The sequence below is a fragment of the Melitaea cinxia genome, chromosome 13 (assembly GCF_905220565.1).
Source record: "Melitaea cinxia chromosome 13, ilMelCinx1.1, whole genome shotgun sequence".
NCBI lineage: Eukaryota > Metazoa > Arthropoda > Insecta > Lepidoptera > Nymphalidae > Melitaea > Melitaea cinxia.
Window position 1 is genome coordinate 10,137,063 of NC_059406.1, and position 23,308 is coordinate 10,160,370.

A 23,308-nucleotide genomic window follows, 5' to 3' on the forward strand; every position below is an offset into this window, starting at 1 on the left:
ATATCAGGCGAACTTATAGCTGCTGTATATGTTTGATACAAACTATCAACCCCAATTAAACCCCCTTAGCGGTAGAATATCGCAAAATCCGTTCTTAGCGGACGTCTACCAACTATAATCTACCTTCCTGCCAAATTTCATCTTTGTCCACCTTGGATGGATGGACCATCCAGCGGTTTTTGAGTTCTGGTGATGAGTGAGTCAGTGACCTTTCTTTTTTATATATATAGATTACGATGCATTATTTGGACACCTCCTCACCATCTATAGAGCATACATTTTAAATTTCAAGTTTCTTATTTCAAAAACATAGGACTTTCATACAAACTTCCAACCCGCGTTTTATCCCCTTAGGAGTCGGTTTTCGTAAAATCTGTTCTTAGCGGTTGTTTACGCCCTATACGAAACTTACTTGCCAAATTTCAAGTTTATAGGTGTTATAGTTTCGGTGATTTCGTGATGAGTGAGTCAACCTACCATCCCCCGTTTTAACCCCAAAAGGAAGTTGATTTCTAAAGAAACATTGTTTGGACACCTTCACACCATCTATAAAGCATACTTTTTAAATTTCAAGTCTCTTACTTCAAAAACATAGGACTTTTATACAAACTTCCAACCCCCGTTTTATCCCCTTAAGGGTCGAGTTTCGTAAAATTCCTTCTCAGCAGATGTTTAAGCCCTTTAACGAACCTACTTGCCAAATTTCAAGTTTGTAGGTGTTATAGTTTCGGAGATTTCGTGATGAGTGAGTCAACCTACGATCCCCCGTTTTAACCCCAAAAAGGGGTTGATTTCGAAAGATACATTATTTGGACACCTTTTCACCATCTATAGAGCTTACATTTGAAATTTCAAGTCTCTTACTTCAAAAACAGGACTTTCATACAAACTTCCAACCCCCGTTTAACCCCCTTAGGGGTCGAATTTCGTAAAATCCGTTCTTAGCGGATGCCAACGTCTTATAAGGAGCCTACCTGCCAAATTTCAAGTTTTAAGGTGTTATTGTTTTGGAGATTTCGTGATGAATAACCTTTCGCTTTTATATACGTATATATATATATATATATATATATATATATATATATATATATATATATACGGTCGAAATGAGTAAACTCTTCCTTTTTTGAAGTCAGTGAAAAAATAGAGCATATCTAAGATAAGAATTTTGTTAAGAGAACAACCTACAAATATGTTTTTGTTTTATATTGATGGCTGCAACTCTATTATTACTTATATATTTTTGCTTTTTCTACGAGTGTTATAGTGTCAGAAAATATTTTCTTATCCTGTTTGAATAGTATATGGAATATCATATAAATCTGGTGGTACGGGAGGTGGTGTATCAATCTTACATACATAAAAATTTTACCTTTGACGTAATTGAATCGCTTTACAATGACAGAAATAACTACCTATGGATCTATATTAACAAACTAGCTCTAAATATAGGATTGGTATATAGACCACCTGATACTAACGTTAATGACTTCTTAGATAGATTCTCAACATATCTCGAACAGCGAAAGCGATGTGTCGTCTTTGGTGATTTCAATATCAACCTGCTCTCTAATGACTCCCGAGCAATGGAGTATCAAAACTGTATAAGGCAATCAGGATACATTTTATTGAATAAAATTGATGTAGAACATTGTACGCGAGAGACGAACACAACTAAAACGATAATAGACCATATCTGCTCGAACGTGAAAGAACACCCATTTCAATTTTGTTTAATTGAATCTAGTATGTCGGATCATAAACAAATTTATTTTGAATTAAAAAAGCGTATAGTTGTGCCAAAGCCAAAAATACAATACGAAGCAGTTAACTATACATCTCTTTACTCTGATATGTCGCAAAAAAATTCACTAACGAAAATCATCATTTCTCTAATCTGGAACAATTCATTCAAGAAAATATAAAGGCTAACAAAACACTTAAAACTAAAATTCAAAACTTACCAAAGGATGATTGGATAACACAAGAAGTGATTAATTGTATCAACATACGAAATAAAGCATGGGTAAAATTCAAAATGAATCCCAAGGACGACAAATTAAAGGAGCATTTTACGATTGAGCAGAATAAAGTTAACAAGCTGATCAAACGACTAAAAAAACAATATTACCTCAATGCTTTTGAGAATTGCAGGAGGAAACCTAAGAAGATGTGGAACTGAATATCCAGTCTAAGCAACAACAAAGTAAAAAACTGCAATGTCCCATCTAAACTAGTAATTAATGGCGATATTATTACGGACTGCACAGAAATATGTAATACGTTCAATAACTTGTTCTCATCGATTGGCTCTGTTTTGGTAAATTGTATTCCTACACATTATCACAACCCAAACACTCACCCTTTCACACAACAAAACACATCGACTACTCTTTTAAACAGATTCAAACCGTGTACATCGTTGGAGGTCTTGAAAATAATTAATAATTTGGACAGTAATTCAAGCTCTGGTATCGACCAAATAAATACTAAAACACTAAAATGCATAAAAGATTTAATAGTGGATGAATTAGTCGCTTGTATAAATAAGTGCTTAGATGAAGGATCTTTTCCTGATAGCCTAAAAATAGCTAAAGTTAGTCCCATTTATAAGTCTGACCTAAAAACTGACCCAAGTAACTATAGGCCTATATCAGTTTTACCAGTCCTCTCTAAAATATTTGAAAAGATACTTTACACGCGAATATATCAACATCTAAATGACATTGACTATCTCTCTAAAAAACAATATGGATTTAGGCCGAAGTCGAATACTTTAGCAGCTACCATTGACTTAGTTAGTAATATAAAAAGTGCTATTGATAAAAAACAGGTGGCCGTAGGCATATTCATTGACATCAAAAAAGCATTTGACGCGGTGAGTCACCCACTCTTACTTAAGAAGCTTAGTTACCTTTTTAGTGACACAGCATATAATATTCTAAAGTCTTACTTAGATAATCGATATCAAATAGTCAAGATTGGCGACAGTAAAAGTACTATGGCTAAGATAACTCACGGTGTCCCGCAAGGATCCATATTAGGACCATTATTATTCTTGATTGACATTAATAGCATTAGTGAACTCGACCTAACTGGGGATATAATATTATATGCAGATGACACATGCCTTTTCTACTATGGTGAAAATATAAATGAAATTATGGCAAAATCTCAAAAAGATCTTGATACCCTTGAGGAGTGGTTTAAATATAACCTTCTCACAATCAATACCACCAGCAAAACAGCATACATGATTTTCGCCGCCAAAAACAAAAATATTAATCAAAATTTAACGCTTAAAATAAATAATGACATTCTAAAAATATCCGAAAAAGAAAAATATCTCGGGTTAATTTTAGACCATAAGCTAACATGGAAACCCCACATAATGAAAATACGTAAAAAACTAATTTCTTTACTTGGTTGCTTAAGAAATCAATCCAAATGCATACCAGAAAAACTACGAATTGTTATATACAATACCTTAGTTAAACCACAACTAGAGTATCTTACTGAAATATGGGGATGCGCAGCTAAGAGTAACTTACAACCTTTACAAAGAACACAAAATAAACTAATAAAAGTACTTTATAAAATGGATTTCTTGACCCCTACAAAAGATGTTTACAAAATAACAAAGCTTCTTAATGTAAAACAGATATATACCTACAATACATGCATGTTAGAAAAATACTCAAAGGAACACTACAAACACAGTTACGTTTTGATCTCAAAAATCCCGGTAAATATAGTAAACGCAGGAAAAATACCAATTTAATACAGTTACCCAGAACCAGGACAAATTACGGTAAATTAAACATAAAATATGATGGAGCTAGAATGTATAATAACTTACCCGAATGTATAACTAACGTAAAGTCCGTGGCAAAATTTAAAGAATTTCTAAAAAATTACATTCTTAGTAACTTTGATTAAACGTAATATTAACATGCCTATATTATAACAAAAAAAAAAAAAAGTAAATAAAAAATACTAGAAAACACAAATTCATTAATAATATTATATCAAGCACGCATACATAAAAAACACACACAAATACACGCTACATACGCACGCATGCACCAACAGACGACCGCACGCACCAACACACACACACACACACATTTATAAACAAACAAACAGACATGTACATACACACACACATATACAAACAAACACACACACACACACACCAAAACATATAGACACACGCACCGAACATTACTATACCGTTTTCATATTCTTTTGAATGTTTCTCATTTTAAGTGACTATATACTGAAATTGCATGTCTTATGAGAAAAATAAAGATTCTTTAAACCGAACTACTATTCCACAGTATATGGAAAACGTACATTATCACCTCATTTTTCTTGAAAATGGTCATGCTATAGGTACTCTACTGGGATCGTTCTATCGTAACGTAACGTTCGTTTCGTAACGTCTATCACTGACAGGTTTATTCGCGCTAATAACGTGAACATAATCGTGATCAGCGCAGCGAGCAGTTACTTACTGTCGACATTACAGTTCCACATAATGACCACCTTGTAAAGGTAGAATTTTTTTTTTTGTAAATATCTAGAAGTTGCGTACAAAATTCCCAGAATGTAAACGTGGACCCATCAATAATTATTCCTATATATATTCCTATATCCTAGTATACTTATACTTAAAAATGTTTAAGTTAAGATACATGTAGAAATATATTAAAATAAGAAACATAAAAGTAAAATTGAAACAATACTTATTTGACCATATCTACGAGATTACTACAAAATAATGGAATATAGACTCCCATTAAATTTGTTTCTCTTAACCCTCTTGTTGTTTCGATCAATCGCCTATTAACGTAGATTTTCGATAACCTCCTAATAAGGCTCCCGCTTACATGTTAGGCCAGAGTTCGAATAAAAAAGGCAGTATTATTGTAACGACCTGCATTGTGAGAAGTTTCTTCAATCGTGAAAGACATTAATTGCATTTTCTTAACTTATTGTAAAACTGAATATGTATTAATTTATGTATTATGTGTAATAATAAAAGGAATATTAACAATTTAATTCAAATAAACAAAGCCTCAAGATTACTCAAACGAACAAATATTTAGAACAAATAATAATTATAAATAAATAAAAAAACTTATCATATTAAGTAAATAATCTCTAGACTAGACTCTCTACTAGAGCATAAAAAATATCATAATTTTAATCTAACTTTTGTCGTACCTTATATCTATCTATACTTACAAAAAATAAAAACAGGAACACTTGGTATTTAGTAATATAAGTACAAATAACAGCTTTTAGTGGCTTTAGCTAATGTAAGCATTGAAGAAGAAATGATTTGACAGAAAAGTAGATAGCTTCGATTCCTAGATAAAGTCGAACAATAAACTCTTCGGTACTAATCCTAAGTAAAGAGATGAGCATGAGAAAATGTCAGGAAACAGGTGATTAATCAGGAATACGTTGAACGAAATAGGTCAACTTATTATCTTCGTGCCGCCGCCGTTCAAAGAACTAAGGGCATCTTCGTATTATACAGTATACTCGTAGCCGTAGCATTAAAGTTCAACATTTCATTTTTGTGTTTAAATAACTGGTCTAAATAAGTCTCAAAAACAACGTTTTGAAGAATATGACTATGCTATACTTCTTTAATATGCTACGTATTTCCATAAAATGTTACATGTTTAAAAAAATTCCGTAATATAATAAAGAAATCGTGCAGTTTTACGTGCTTATGATGCCGTAATACATCACGATAGTCTAGTTTGACAGTTGTTTAATTTTGCTTACAAAAATAAAAAGTATAGATATAAACGAAGACTTGTTTCCCAATTAAAAGTAAAAATAATATATTATAATTTTAGAAATGTTTTTTTCAACTTCAAAAATAACAAAACTTCCATGAAACCTTTCTTGTACTATATCAAACCTCTTGATATAATTTTTAAAAGCCATACTATTTCTATTATTTCTTATTTAAATCCTCCATGAATCTCAAGACATGCACCGTAAGTTTTAAAATATTAAATAAATTAAATGTTTTAGATTTCAAATTGGTAGAACTCTCAAACAATCTTTCATTCCGCATTTCACCCAAATGGTCATCAAAAAGTCTGAAGCTCATCATTTTTATTTCTAATCAGAAATTTAAAACTTAATTTATCTTTTTTTTTGCTCTAGCGTATAAAATGACAGAACTTATGTTAAAATTTTGAACAAAGAAGTTTTTCACTTCTTTTACTCTTCACCGTGAAAATTACCAAAATTTATTAGACATTCCATTCAATCATGCTATTCAGAACTCATTTTATTAACAGTTATACGGTAACAACATAATTATTTACTTAACGTTTTAAGGTTTTATGGGATGGAAGAGATAGGATTAAATAAAACCTACGATTTACAGATATTCCGTTAAATTACAGTGTACACATTATAACAATAAATATCCTTTGTACCAGATCGTTGCATGAGGATCGTTTCATTCTTACTTTATCCACCAACGCACATTGGGGCAGCGTGGTGGATTAAGCTCTGATCCTTCTCCTACGTGGGAAAAGAGGCCTATGCCCAGCAGTGGGATATTATAGGCTAGTAGGATATTACGCGAACTTTTCGAACGCCTGGATTAACTGCTTTCAACTCGGTACCTCATGGCTCCCTGAGCCTTCGAGCTGTACAAGATCGAAGATGCAGTCCGAGACTTCTTCGAAGTGTTCATGGGGCAATGGAGTACGATCCATTGCCTCTAGGGTGAGCGACCGACTAGCGCGGATGGTGGAATCCGGATAGTGAGGGGTATTTCACAGGGTGATTGCTTGAGCCTGCTATGGTTCTGTGCTTATCCTTGAACCCACTAAGCACCCTGCTGGAGCGTTCTGGGTCAGGCTTTCAGCTTCGGAAAGGAGGTACTAAGTAGTAGTACCAGTACTCGAACGTGATGGAGTCTGGCTCTACTGGGACCTGTCTAACGCCATAGACTGGACGATACTGACGAACAAACCTGATATCGGTAATGGACAGGGCGCGGTCGAGGATGTTTTTAGATAAAAACCTACATTATCTTGATCTGGCACACAGAATTGTAAACGTGTGTGGGATGTGAGGTCCTTTGAAATCAACCCTGTCGTAATATCTGCCCACGGCTTGATCTCGGTTGGCCTCTCTCACTACCTGAGGCAACTGGGGATCCAGAAGGTTGGCTCGCAGCCAGTTTGAAGTAGGCGGCGTTACTCGACTCAGCTGGGATTGTTTGATCTCCCTGCCAGAGCATAATCTTCCACCCACTTATATATGTAAATTTATTATATTATATGCTCAGATTATATGTATCTTTTATGATGATGACGATGATGATTATATATTAAGCGTAATAAGTAAGGTGAAGTGACACCCAGCATAATGAGAATAATAATAACAATAAGCACTTCACACTCAACGGCCCCTAGTAGAATTTTCTCCTGTTTCGGGTGTTCGGAAACAACCACAATACAAAAGCACAAACGCCCAGACAACGACAAACATATATATGGCCAACACAAATGTCTATCGTGAGCTGGGATCGAACCTCCGACCGCCAGCGCAACGGCCAGTGCGCTGGTACAGTACCTCCTTTGGTATTTTAATTATGATGATGATGAATAAAAAGATATGAATATAGAAAAATGCTTATTGTTTGCGAGGAAACAATATTAATATGCGTATATTTGAGTTTATCAATTTGATATTGATCAAGTTTCAGCATCACACGAGCGATCGGTCTGGCGCCGGCGCAGCTTTTGATTTCTTTCTTGCCCACCTCTACAGGTAATAATTATAAGAATTATTATCTCTGTAGTTTTATAGAAAACACAATGTGTCATTACCCACATGTCATTTTTTACGCCGTTCCCCTTCTATAAAAAAATTAAAAATCTCATAAAGCGCTTCAGCCTGTAATATCCAACTGCTGATCATAGGCATTTTTCCCATGTAAGACAAGGATCAGAACTTAATCCACCACGCTGCTCCAGTGCGGGTTGGCTAATATATTCTCTACTATGAGTAACGATCGCTTTCATTTATACATGATAACAACCGAAACTGACGGCTTAACGTCCGAGGCACGGTGGGGAGACCTACAAGGACTGCACAAATACCCAGACCACAGCAAATATCAGTATAGCCAATACAAATATTTGTCATGTACGTGGATCGAACCCGCAACCGCCAGCGTTACAGCTACACACCAGTGCTATGATCGTTGTAACAACGCGTCCTCAAAATTCTCATAAAGCTTGTTGATAATTTATAAATGCTTGGTAATTATTAAGTACAATCCCACATCAAGTATAATTACTTTTACAGACTATTGTCTGAATAAAAAATATGTGCATATTTAATTAAAAGTGCATCTCTATTTAGAAGGTTAAAATATGCAATAATTAAGCGATAGTTAAAATAGGGAACAAATCATGTTTCTTTATAGGTATCTACATAGTTTTTAGCAAATAGTTAAAAGGCATATAATTCATAAATGCTTCCTTACTTAATATAATATCATTACACTCCATTTGAACGTATTTGTTTATGTATCTTTTGTACTCTTTGATCTTATACAACCACATATTTAATATTTGTAATTCTCATGCAGAACAATTGAACTACATATTATTTAATTTGTGGTGTCATTCAGCGGAGCTTGATTGTTAAAATGAATTAATCAGTACAAATTGTTTCAGAAGCTATATAAGTACCTAAGCGAAAGTGGACCGATAACAGAAATCATTCAAACACAAAAATAGCTCTATTTCACACTATCTTTAGTGATCGTCAATTATTTGCAAGCCGAAGAGATGTTTTACGTCTATCAAGACTGCACTCAAGGCGACAGATCAGGCAGCAGAAAATTGACGTAGCGGCAATTTATCAATAACGACAGTATAAAGTGTTCCGGCTGTCGAGACCACGATTTCGGCCATCATCATGCTCGTCGACTCGTCCGGCTCTCGCCTTTGAATCATGCTACTCGCGAATATACGTTGATTCTATTCCGCACTGAGTACTTTGTACATCAACTGAGCACACAATGGTATATTTGTAAATCATCGCGACGTCTTAATTATCATTAGGAACATCGTTGAAATAATACAAAAGGGTATTTACACACAAATATTCAAGTTTCTTATAAATTATATAAATTGCCTTATTAATTTTGCTCTATTAACTATTATAAACAAATCTCAAATGTAAGATTTAAGCTATTAAATTTAAGTCATTGTTTTTATCTTATTGTATATACTTAAAAATATATATTAGGAGCATAATCCTTATTTAATTTTTTTCCATTATCTAATACATTATACTGCACGTCATATTTTCATAGGTACTAGGTAGTTCTTATGGCTTTATTTATGGTATCAAAATATTTCCATTTATGTAGGCTACGTATATTTGAGCACTAATGCTATAATTTTAGTTATAAATGCTGATAGTTAAAAAATGATAACTTACGGGTATACAAACATTCCACAATGGTGCAACTGTCGCTACGTATGTTTGGTGCGAATCGCTGGAAATTTCAGAATTCACCCCGACCTTTCTCATGCCTCGAACGTATTCGAGTAAATACACTTTCACAAATACTTAGATGACAGACAAAACAAGCTAGTTTTATATCAACCAAGACATCCGATAATATAATGAATAAATTTTGGATTAGCGTGCGTCTCGCGATAGCAGCCGAATACTTGTGGAGGGCACTGTGCCGTGAAGCCGGTGACAAAATAATAGTACGGGATTACACGTCCTGTTCAAGTCGGCAGACTGACCTATAATAATGATGACGAATCTCTTCAAACAGCAATAAAACAGTTCTTTTGTTATAAACTTGTGTATTATTATGTTTTTTTTTTTTTTTTTCTTTATTTCAATTAAATGTTAATGAGCGACTTAATTTATGTGCGACTCAATTTTGTATTTATATATTTATTAAAAAAATAAAAATAAAAAATTAAGTCGCACATAGTAAATGAACTAAAAAACGAATTATTCTTGCTCATATTAACACGTGAGCAAACCGTTTTCATATAATCTTTTATAGGTAGTAGGTAGGTATATACATTCAAACGTTTGCACAAAGTTTATCTACTTTTAAAATTTTAATGACGCGTGTTGCTGGTGGAACTAATTAATTTGATTATTGGAGTACCATGCTAACGACAATGTTTGCTTTGTGTTTAAAATTTCGGATTGGTTTATGGTGTATTTTGACTACCTTATCTTGCCCCACCTTAACTACCGTACTTGTTTATATATATATAAAAAATAAGTAGAGATATTTATTGGTATTTTTGCAAAATCTTGTGTCATTCATCATTACAGTCCACTGCTGGACATAGGCCTCCACAAGTTTACGCCAAAAATAACGTGAACTCATGTGTTTTGCCCATAGTCACCACGCTGGGCAGGCGGGTTGGTGACCGCAGTACTGGCTTTGTCGCACCGAAGACGCATCATTTATTGTCATCATCATCATCATCAGCTTGTGTCATTAATTGGTACGTAATATAATTATGTAGTTCAACGTAATCTTTTATATAAAATTCTCGTGTTACAATGTTAGTTAAAATACTCCTCCGAAACGGGTGGACCGAGTTTTATGAAATTTTGTGTGCATATCGGGTAGGTCTGAGAATCGGCCAACATCTATTTTTCATACCCCTAAGTTATAAGGAGGGATTAAGGGGGTTAATAACATATTTTTATGGCAAAACAACGTTTGCGGGGTCAACTAGTAATTTTTATAAATCGAAAACGATTTGAAACAGAGTTATAGAACTGTGATAAATGTTAATTTCATTCATTACATATTAAACAATTCATACTTCGAAACGGGTTTTTTGTAATAAAATCAGGTTTTTATTACTCAACAATACAAATATTATTCGAATTTACTCAAAATATTCCAGTGAATATAGTATATGACTCTACCGATAGCTCGTTACACTTAAAAACGTTCTACTTAGTTTTAAAGTAACTACACAAAAATATATAAGTAGGTATGTATAAACAAAATACCTGTTTAGTGTTATAAATACATGACGGTACGTACAACTGCGTACATCTACGTTTATACGTTTAATAATTTTGTTTTTTATTATTACACGTATGCAATTATTATCGAAGTAAAACTTCTTTATGTACGCTTGTCTTGGGGAGTAAGCTGGTGAATGCGTGACGAAAGCGTTACGAAAAGTGTGATCGGTTGAGACGAACGGAAGTTGAGAGGGAGATATAAGTTAGATGGAGCTAAAGAAGTTTTAGTTCAGAGTGTGTATAGTACTCTCGTTTTTAAATAACTAGCTGCCCAAACAGACTTCGTTCTGTCAATAGTTAATCTATACAAATAAATAAAATTGGAATGTCTGTTTGTAATATTAAAACAACCGCTTTGTACTAAATACATATGGATTTTCGTCTGTCAATTTTTCTTTGTCTGTCTGTTTGTTCCGGCTAATCTCTGAAACGGCTGGACCGATTTTGACGGGACTTCCACTGGCAGATAGCTGATGTAATAAGGATTAAATTTGGCTACTTTTATTATTAACTGAGGTAGGCCACAGCAGGAATTTCCTGCTCAAAATATGGAGCAGCCCGACTGGGGTAGTACCTCGACCTTACAGAAGATCACAGCAAAATAATATTGTTTTCCAGCAGTATTGTGTTCCTGTTGGTGAGTAAGATGACCAGAGCTCCTGGGGGATTGGGGATTGGGTCGGCAACGCGCTTGCGATGCTTCTGGTATTGCAAGTGTCTATAGGCTGCGGTAGTCGCTTACCATCAGGTGAGCCTTACGCTTGTTTGCCGACCTAGTGACATAAAAAAAAAAAAAATTTAGAAATCTATTTATTTTATAGCTCTGCGAACTGAACAACAACTTTTTTGTTAAATTCCACGCGGATGAAGTCGCGGGCACAGTTAGTTATAATAATTTTTTTTGTCTGTTTTTGGTCGTGCATCAGGACAAAACCATTTATAATTACTTTCTTAATTTTATTGAAATTAGCCTAAACGAGGTAAATCCATCCTGAGGTAAGAGATATCCAGTTGGGGTATTTTAAGATTCAGCGCCCCGGCCCATCTTAAATTTTCGGCAGATTTTGTTTGGAGTGAAACTTTAGATGAATCGTTTTAATTTGAAATTATATGAAACAAAATTGCGACACGATAAACAAAGAAACACATATCTATCTCATCTCGCAGACCACTTTTCAGAATTTTCACCTCTGCCGCACGCGGTCGAAGTCGCGGGCACAGCTGGTAGTTAAATAAATGTAACGTTTTCCGAGAGATGACTTTGATTTATTTTTTTTTAATTTTTTTTTTCTTTTTTTTGTTATAAAATCCTTCTATGGACTTCTATGGACTCTTTAAGGAATATACAAAAAATAAATTAGCCGAATTGATCGAGCCATTCTCGACTCGACTGGCGCTTAGCAACATTAATTTTTTATTTATATAGATAAATATTTGATATGCTGTAATAAAGTTCTAATGACAAAAATACCATTTTACTAAAAAGTAACTTTCAACTTTACGTATTTTTATGAAGAATCAAAATATATGAATTGATACCTAATTAGAAAGAACGGTGAATGCAATTGTTTAATAATATTTCTAGTCTTCCACGCCGAGTATATATACATATTATTATATTTTCTTAATTTGTTTTCAACTTAAGTTTCTAATGCACTGTGTAAAATTAACTTTAAGCTGATCAGAATTAATTACATATAATCAAAATCAAAAGGGATCAATCGAGATGTTGTGGGCTAATCACCTGCACATTCTTAAAGTAACAGATTTTGAAACCCTCCAAGAGAAATAAAGACCGATCCCCCTTATTACCGATGACCTTTAGCGCGAAATTACGGACACAGATTGGATGTTGGAATGTCAGAACCATGACTCAACCTGAAAGGCTTCCGCAGGTAGCCAAAATCATGCGGGACTACAGCATTCATATCCTAGGATTAAGCGAAACGAGATGGAACGGATTTGGTGAAATAACATCTGATTTTGACTCGACCCTTCTGTATAGTGGAAAAGAGGATGAGAACGCAACTCGGGAGTACGGCGCGGGGCTGGTCCTAAGCCGTAGCGTGAAGAACAGCCTTCTGTCCTGGAATCCGATATCGGAACGAATCATCACAGCTCGGTTCTCATCTAGAGTCAGAAAAATCACTGTGATCCAATGTTACGCCCCAACTAACTCGGCATTGCCGGATGAAAAGGAGAGTTTTTATGAGCAGGTGGAGTCGACCTTGAAGAGCACAAAGAAGCAGGATATAGTAATCCTGATGGGAGACCTGAATGCCAAGATGGGCTCAGACAACGAGGATCGAGAGCATTACATGGGACGCGAAGGGGCCGCCGGAGTAATAAACGAAAACGGAGAACTCTTCGGCGACCTGTGCTCTGCGCAAGATCTGGTGATCGGAGGAACCCTGTTCAAGCACAAGGAGTGCGACAAAATCACCTGGATTTCTCTTGATGGTGTGACCCAAAACCAGATCGATCATATTTCAATAAGCAGAGCATGGAGAACATCGCTACTCGATGTTAGGAACCGTCGCGGCGCAGATGCAGATAGCGATCACCATCTTGTTGTTGCTGATGTACGTCTCAGGATGGCGGCAGCTCGACGTAAGGTTGAGAAGGCATCCAAAAAGTTCAATTTGCAGTTCCTGAGGAGCGAAGAGGGAAGAAAGGAGTTTAGTATCTGCCTTCGCAACCAATTTGAACTTTTGAAAGACCTGGAAGACGAGGACATGGACGAAGCTTGGGAGCATATGCGTACTGCCTTCACTAAAGCCGGCGAAAAAGCCCTGGGCTATAAACACTCCAAACAAGAACATTGGATGTCCCATGAGCTGTGGTCTGCAAAAAGGCAAAATATAAAGCTGGACGTGCTGGCCGCTAAAATAACCTTACCACCTAACCAACCAAAAGGCCCTCGATGAAGAGTACGCAGCCATGCGCCTCCAGATTCGTAAATTGGCTAGACGTGACATACGACGCGCCGCCGACGAGCTAGCCGACCGGGCCAACGCAGCAGCCAAGGTATTAAACATGAGGGAGTTGTACGACGTCACTAAACGTTTGTGCAACAAGTCACGTCCCTCCAAAAAGCCGCTAAAGGACGCCACGGGACAGCTGCTTTGTACTACAGAGGAGCAACTTAAACGATGGACCGAGCACTTCTCCAACCTATTAACCCAATGCCAAACTCAACCGACGACTGTTCCGAACAGTCCAGGACCACTCCTGAATCTGCCAACGACTCCACCTACATACGCAGAAGTAGTCGCTGCCATCAAACACCATTGAAGACCAGAGGACAGCACCGCCAGGATCGCGTTCACGTGGAGGCCGCGCGGGAGCAGGAGACGGGGCCGGCCGGCGCACACGTGGCAGCGGACTATCGACGCCGAGCTGCGAGCGGCCGGGCTTAGTTGGAGGGACGTGGAGCGAGAGGCACAGGAGAGGAGCGGATGGAGACGTCTCACGAGGGCCCTTTGTACCACTGGGGTACCTTAGGACAGCAACAACAAAATCAAAAGCAGCTTTATTCAAAAAGGCTCCAAGAGCACTTTCAAATCGTCATTTTAAAAATTTAAACTTTAAAAATCAATTATTATATTTGTAGAAGTAAAGCTACCACCGATTCGGAATGTAGATTCTGCAGAGAAGAAACGGCAAGAAACTGCGCAGTTACTCTTTTGAAAAATAATATATAAACTGTGTTTTAGTACAAAATTAGTAACATGTTACATAAAATACAGCGCCACTAAGTCCACACATCTTTATCAACTGTGTAATCCTGCACCGAGTAATAAGCTTTTAATTGTAATAATGATTTTTTTTTAAATAAAAACTTTAAATTTATGTTGAGACAATTTCAAAATCGTTTGTGTGTTGATTTTATTATACACGCGAATACCATGACCCAGAAAGGAAACGTTTACTTTGCGCAGTCGGAAACTTGGAGTTACAATTTTAATTATTCCTTCTCATGTTTACAATGCGATTATTACTATTTATTTAAAAACAATGAATATTTTGGTGAATATACATAAAATTGTTATAAATATACTGCTACGCAATTGTTAATATGTCTACCTTTTGGAAAACATACCATTTATTACTGACTGTGCTCCTTAACCTTGTAAAGCTCATTAACATAACAATCAGTCTATCAAACCATGATTATTTTATTGAAATAGCTAAGTAAAATCGGATTAATAGCCTTCCTTCACAAATTATTAACCAGTTTTATAAACTTGAGGCTTCCCTTAGCCATTTGTAAGTACTCGCATAACTATTGTTTTAATAAGATAAAGGCGATGAAATTTGCCTGAAATATATTGCCCTTTTTTGTTAAAACTCCCTCACCTACTATTTTTTTTTTTTTTTGATATCGCAGGGTAACCCATTTACGGGTGATATCCAGGATGTCCGGGTAGGCATTCCTAGACCGTATGTCGGCTTAGCACTTGGTGGTGCACTACCGACCAAAACCCTTGCGGGAGCCTTCAGCCGCTTTACATCAGAACTTTTGACCGGGTAGACCAATTTAGACATTTTTTTTTTAATCGAAAGGTGGTGTGTGTCAATTGGTCCCATTGAAATTTATTTGAGATCTAACAACTACTTTTCGAGTTATATCTAATAATGCGTTTTTACTTGACGCTTTTTTCGTCGACCTATGTTGTATTATACCGCATAACTTTCTACTGGATGTACCGATTTGATAATTCTTTTTTTGTTGGAAAGAAGATATCCCTAGTTTAGTACCATGATAAGGAAACCAGGATCTGATGATGGGATCTCAGAGAAATCGAGGGAAACTCTCGAAAATCCGCAATAACTTTTTACTGGGTGTACCGATTTTAATAATTTTTAATTTAATCGAAAGCTGATGTTTGTCATGTGGTCACATAAATTTTATTGAGATCTGATAACTACTTTTTGAGTAATCTTTGATAACGCGTAGTTACTTGACTATTTTTTCGTCGATCTACGTTGTATTACTCGTCGATTTAATTGAAGTCGGTTTTTTTTTCGTTTGCGAGCAAACACAATCATTTTAATTTGTGACTGTTGGAGTCGGTTGCCGATCCGCTTCAGTAGTTTGTAAAATATATTTTTTTGCAGGTGCATGGTAATGCCAATAATAGCATTTAAATCAATACATGTCGTTTCTGCGTCATCGTCAGGCATAATATTTTCCTCCAGCAATAATTCAAAGTCAGGATCTATCACATCATCATCATCATAATAATCCTCCTCACTATTATCACTAGTGAGAAGGAAATTAGCGATTTCCTCGTCATCAAGGCGCCGCCCTCGTGAAAACATTCTAAACAAAATTATTTTCTTTTAGTTGCATAATTAATAATTTTTACTCTCGCTAATCAATGTTACAGAAATGTTACAAACACGTATTTAAGCAATAACATGTAATTTTATCTACATTGAGGTACTTACCCAAAAACTGGAACAAAAATCGTATTAGTTTAGAAAGTAGAACAATTTTTTTTTTAAATTTTCAATAATTTACACGCATCAACTTGTCGGAGCAACGGAACTGTCGAAATAAAATTTTCAAGGAAATACTTGTAACGCCATCTCTGTGAAGGTTATGTATTACTTCAGTAGTACGGTATGTACCAGTAATAGTATCACAAGTTATAAGGAAATAAATAGCGTCTGCATGGGTTTTGTAGGAGCTTTTTTAGTTTGTTACAGAAATGTCAATGTTAAAAGTAAACTTCGCTGCATTATTCTGCTCGTTACGTTAAGGTAGCTGTCGAAAAAACTAAAAAATAACAAAAGAAAGTTAAGGTAGCAAAAATATTAAGCAATAAAATAAAAATTTACATTTTAACATTAGGTACATTACAAGCTTAGGTAATGTACCCAGTGCTACAAGGAACCTAACTTAGTCAAAATATTAAGTTTATCAAAATTTCTAATGTCTCGGTAGATATTGCATTCCTATTTTATCCTCGGCTTTCTTCAATATTACAATAAATAAGACAAAGTAATGTCGCTAGTGTAGGCTGAGAGAAAAAAAGCCGAAAGAAAAGACTCTCGGTACTCTTTTAAAAAAATTAAAGTCATATACAAGACAAAAATGCAACAGTATGACCATAAAATGATCGGACAAACACGAGACAGCCAATCGTGTATGCCGAAACCACCACATGCCACCTGCTCACAATATTTGTAACTGTATCTATTTACAGGGCGGGTCATAGACATAGCCTGGTCGAGCTTTATTCAATCCCATGCCTTTTCATCATTAAGGTTATTGATACTACATAAAACTCACTTCATATTTTTTTAAACTTCAGTAAAGGCAGAGAACCGCAGCCGGATTCTTATTATACCTAATTATATTAAGATAGATATTCCTATAAAGGAACTTATTTTTTTATCTGAGCTAGCATTTAGGAAATATTAATTTGTGGTCGTTCCTGAGTGTTACATTGTGGCATGTCGATCACTACGACTAACAAATAAATGATTACCTTTTCGTATGTACATTGTATTTTCATAAATAAATATACTGCTATAACTGCGATGCAAAGGACAGGACATCCTGATGTTGATCTCTTTAAACTTCTTTTTCAGAGATTCTTTACATTCCATTTTGTAAATATAAAGGATAGCACTTATTTATTCTACAGAATAAAAATGACATTAATATCAGCCGCATTGCTCGACACCTAAATGCCATAGGACAATATACTAAAGAAGTAGATGAAATAAACTAATGTTGCTGTATCGACATCCATTAATAACCGTATTCTTTTAACTTCGTATGCTGCAGAACTCAGTCTATATGTCAATTTACAGATATGGGGTCACCACTGTAACTTTAAATAAATGGTATTTCTAAGAAAACGGTTGAGTTAACTTAGTTCAATTTATCACTATTGAATTTTGGTTGCATATCAATTTGTTTTAGGAGCAGCAAAATTTAATACGATTAGTTTTTTTTACTATTGAAAAGTAAGTTATTCACGCTAAACCAGTGCACCAGTTCAGAGAGAGCATTGCTTACGTCGTCATAATTTGTTTCTTGTCTACGCAATTTAAATATTAATGAATTATCATCAGCAAAGAACATAATCTCATGCTTCTTCTCTACTAAATATGGTAGGTCGTTAATATTTATTGAAAATAAGAATGGACCAAGAATTGAGCCTTGTGAGACCTGCATTTGTAAATGAGAACCAGACGACTTAGTACCATTTACTTCAACCCTCTGAATTCTATCACTAAGATAAGAACTCAGAAGTTTTAGTGTGGTATTTTTAATGCCATAGTGACTGAGTTTCCTGATTAATGTGTCATGATGAACACAGTCAAATTATTTGGATAAATCACAGAATACACCTAAAAAACCACGCGACTCCTCCCAAGCATTGACTATTGAAGTAAAAAGCTCAACAGTGGCCTCAGTTGTGAAGCGTCCTCTAGTGAAACCGAATTGCTTGTTATGTAGAAGTTTATTTCTTGTGAAATGATTTAAAAGCTTACCGAGAATCACTTTTTCAAATAGTTTACTACAGCAGGTAGAATAGAAATGGATCTGCAATATGTTGGATCTGAACCGGACTTACATAATGGTACTTTACTATGCTTCATAAGATCAGGAAAGTCACCACTCATAATCCAATCATTAAATAAATGAAATATAATCGCGTGCTATATAGTGTGCTGTGTGGCTACGGCACTAAAGAATTTAGCCACCCCCTCTCTTCCCGTGGGTGTCGTAAGAGGCGACTAAGGGATAACAAGGTTCCACAACCACCTTGGAACCTAAGAAGCCAACCGATGGCGGGATAACCATCCAACTGCTGGCTTTGAAATACATAGGCCAAAGACGGGCAGCAGCGTCTTCGGTGCGACAAAGCCAGTACTGCGGTCACCAACCCGCCTGCCCAGCGTGGTGACTATGGGCAAGACGCATGAGTTCACGTTGTTTTTGGCGTAAACTTGTGGAGGCCTATGTCCAGCAGTGGACTGTATAGGCTGTAATGATGCTATATAGTGGGGTGCAATGGTATCAACAATTGTACAAATAATTTTAACATATATACCCCAGAGATCAGCGATGTTCTTAATTTCTAAAGCTCTGAATGTTTAATAATTTCATTAGGATCTATGGGGTCGAAAATAAAATCACCCTTGCACGCATTTATATTTTGTTGACTTCGGTCCGATGATATAAGCGCCTTAGTTGTCGAAAGTGGAATGTCTGCAATGTGTTTTTCCAAAGCTGTTGCCATCTGATTAACCTCTTTAATAGAGTGATTGTCAATGATCAGTTCACTAATACTAACCAATACGCTCTTTTTGCTCTTCCACTTTCAACATTTATAATATTTCTAGTCATTTTAATTTTGTTTTTACTAGATTTAATTTTATTTCTAATAAATATTGACTTAGCCGCGGCACAAAAAAAAAAAAAAATTTTTTTTGAATATTTTCTGATATAATTAAAAAAACAATGTTTGTGTTGTACGGTTTCTCATGTAAGAGATTATATAATTTTTGCCTACTTTTATAGATTTCCGGAGTCGGCCTATGATTGAATGACGTACAATACTTAGGAGAGTTTTTTTTTTGTTTAGGTATATGACACTGTTTATACAGACTAATGGTATATCTATTTGTTTTTTAATAGTTTCTAAATCTCTCCATAGGTTTAACGTTCACTGGAATGACCACATTTCTCTTACCAACCTGCTTTTCTATATTATAATTGAAGCTGACTAATTGGCCACAGTGATCAGAGTGTAATTTATTTATTATATCTGAGAAGGACGGAGTCCCATCTGTAGAAATGTTACCAATTCATGTTGCTGTAGTGTAGAGTTGGTGATTCAAGTAGGCTCGAGGAAGAGATTAGTAAAGTCACACCATTTATATAAAGATAAAAATCTTTTACTGAGTACAGTAACATCCAATAAATTCACATTGATGTCACCACACACTATAATATCTTTGTTACGTTTAACCGTTAGCTTCGTTAATAATTCTTCTAATACTGCTTCAAATTGTTCATAACATTCAGTTGGTGGTCTATATATACTGACTATTATACATTGCGCTAACTCGATACAGGCTATCTCTATTATTCTTTCATCAGGTCTTTGTTTACTTTGATTAATTATTTACCGCACCGTTTATGACTGTCTTCCTACAGAACGAACTGGCAACTTGGTGTTTATCAAAGTTAAAAACAACCTGGTATTCTTTAAGCCAGTGTTCGGTAATACAAATTATATTAACATTTTATTTATGTATTTAAAGAGAGTTGTAATTCAAGTTTTTTACCCAAAAGGCCTTGTATATTTTGATGTACCAAGTTTAACATATGCTTCTTATATAAATATTGATTGCTTAATATATGACTTTTTACTTGTAATTGATAGCAAGAGACTTTTGGATCTCCTGTTATTATTACTAGAAGTAGTACTAAAGGTACTACTGGAGGATGTCAATGTTTTTGACTGCTTAAAAGAAGCAGCTGCTAAATTCATACCTATGTCAAAAAATGAATGATGTGATAACAAACATGCTATCTGTTTGTAAAAATAATTTTAAAGACTGAGTTTATGTCAATTAATCGAAATTAAAGCATAATTAAAAATTTAAATTAAAAAAAATAATAAAAATAAAGAACCTTCTTTTGATTTTTTTAGTTTAACTACAGACTTTGACAATGAACAAAAGAGTAATCATTATAAAATGCAATTTTTAAGCTTGGCGCGATCATTCGTATCTATTTTTAGATTTTTAGAGGATTTTACTGGATCAGGTTACAAAAAAATTGTTAATGTCATTTATTGGAACGAAGTTCCTTACGGCAGGCTTGACATTTGGCTGGGCGAGCGAACTGCAAAAAAATGTGATACTAAAACCGTAAGAAAAATATATAACGGAAGTGACGTAATATCAGTTACACGACTGTATAATATGACGTTTGTAAAACTAAAATATTACTAATTATCTTTTTTTTTAAATTATTTATGTAATTTTTTACTGGCGACATAAATAAATAAAGACACATGTTTTTTTTATTTCACTTAATAGTTTGAATTATTATTATTATTATTAATTTGTTTGATTTATTTTATTTTACGGTATGTGTTATTTTCTATAATACTAAATTTCCTAAATACTTTTATGTACTTAACTAAAAACCAATCAACAAAATTTAAAAAAAAATCAAGAACTAGACAATATGTATAAAATTCAACATTTTTTTTAAAATTGTGTTGCTTCTATACTATCCAAAGGAACTTCGTTCCTACCTGGTGTCCCATGACACCACATAATTTTTTTATTATTAGTTAAACATCAAAATTATTTTGTTTATATTTTTCTTTGGAACTAACATAGATTAAGTCTTTATTTTCATGTCCAACATGGAAAATCACAGTACACACACTTTGACAATCAACAAAAGAGTATAATATGCGTGTGTGTGTGTCAAATACATGGTAGTGTGTGTAATTTTTTTTCTTTATTATTTACTTAATATATGTTTGTGCATAATTTTAAAAATAATTTGCATTCGGCACTCCTTCTCTATATAAACTATAAGTGTACGAAATTTCATTCTCCGTCCGCGCAATTTTCGTAAAAAGGGGTACAAAGTTTTTGCTTCACGTTTTAATATACCTATAGATAACTTTTCTGCATTATTGTTAAATGTCACATTATTATTCCCAACATTGTTATATAACAAAAGATTTAATTTGTATCTTATTTTATTTTCATTGCAGTACATAATCTTTTTTGCGTTAACTCTACAAGTTGGTTCCTGTTGTTATCATGTACACCTAATAGCGATCGTTACTCATACTAGGGAATATATTCGCCAACCCGCATTAGATCAGCGTGATTAAGCCTTAGTCCTTCTCCTACATAGGGAAAGAGGCCTCTGCCCGTCAGTGGGATGTTACAGGCTGAAGTGTTATAATTTAGGTACATCTTGTGTATTATATATGTATTTTATGTATTTTAATAACAAGTCCTTTGTGTTCATCAAAATCGTATCATAAACTAACACAAAGAGTATACAATAGCTACTACAAACAACTCAGAAATGAGTAAATAAGAAAACTTTACACGTACCTACCTATTATTCACGAACAATCAGTCTTTTCCGCTCAAACATTATCTCAATTAGGTACATTCAACAAGTCTTAAGAACTACTTACTTTCAAATAAAAATGTAATCTTTCGTATATGAACACACATCGTTTTCAGTATTTTAAGTGACTCGTATTGTATTTTTATAATTATTTTTTACTAACTGCCTGGTTAGACTTCATTTTGTCAAAAATGAATAATAACTTTTTATTTGTATTAGAACCATTCGTGGACCTTAAGAACATACAAAAAAATAAATTAGCCAAATTGGACGAGCCATTCAAATCATACGCTTAGCAACATTCATTTTTATTTATATAAGTAGACTAGCTGTGCCCGCAACTTCGTCCACGTGGAATTTAACAAAAAAGCTTTTGTTCAGTTCGCAGAGTTATAAAATATTTTTTCTAAAATAAAAGTAGCCTAAGTTACTCCTTATTACATCAGCTATCTGCCAATGAAAGTCCCAATAAGTCTAGTCGTTTCAGAGATTAGCCGGAACAAACAGACAGACAGACGGACGGACAAAAATTGTAAAAAATGTTATTTTGGTATATGTACCGTGTATACATCCATATGTATTTAGTAAAAACGGCTATTATAATCTTACAAACAGACACTCCAATTTTATTTATTTGTATAGATTATTATTACTTTAAGATACACATAAGTACTTACATATATGCATAAAAGTTTGTAATTTTTCATTATTGCATTTTTACATAAAATAAGTAGTATGTGTACTTATGTAAGAAGTTATACTTCACTGGCTAGCTAACTTCACGTTGCTAACTTCTTCTTCGTTGACTAACTAACTTCAGGGTGTCGGTTTTTTGTGACGATGTGCGCGCATATCGTAAAAATTTATTCTCATCATTTTTCCCAAACGTGCCATAAGAAGTATCCCTTTCCCCTATTAAGGCTCATTTCGATAGTATCACCAAGAGCTCAAACGACTTAAATTACCTTCTAACGCGACCCCATTTCGCCACACTTGGTCGGGCGGAAGTCTGCTCACACGTGATGGTTTTCAGTCGGTAAGGTTGTCCATGAGGATTTTCCCATTTAAAAAAATGCT

General features: G+C 34.7%; 1 protein-coding gene across 1 annotated transcript; it reads left to right on the forward strand.

Moving 5' to 3' along the window:
* The first annotated feature begins 2,038 nt into the window (after nucleotides 1-2,038).
* On the forward strand, nucleotides 2,039-14,382 carry LOC123658893. Its single transcript, XM_045594183.1, has 4 exons — nucleotides 2,039-2,172; nucleotides 2,404-2,878; nucleotides 12,855-13,970; nucleotides 14,005-14,382. Exons 1-4 carry the CDS (start codon nucleotides 2,039-2,041, stop codon nucleotides 14,380-14,382), a joined length of 2,103 nt encoding a protein of 700 aa, XP_045450139.1.
* Nucleotides 14,383-23,308: the final 8,926 nt, after the last annotated feature.

Bases quoted from the DNA above. Each gene is read 5' to 3' on its own strand.
- LOC123658893 (XM_045594183.1), top strand. From the start codon at position 2,039: ATGAATCCCAAGGACGACAAATTAAAGGAGCATTTTACGATTGAGCAG. The intron at 2,879-12,854 runs GTGAGTCACCCA...TTAAAGTAACAG, and splicing joins TCAAAAAAGCATTTGACGCG to ATTTTGAAACCCTCCAAGAG. The intron at 13,971-14,004 runs GCTAAAATAACC...ACCAACCAAAAG, and splicing joins TAAAGCTGGACGTGCTGGCC to GCCCTCGATGAAGAGTACGC.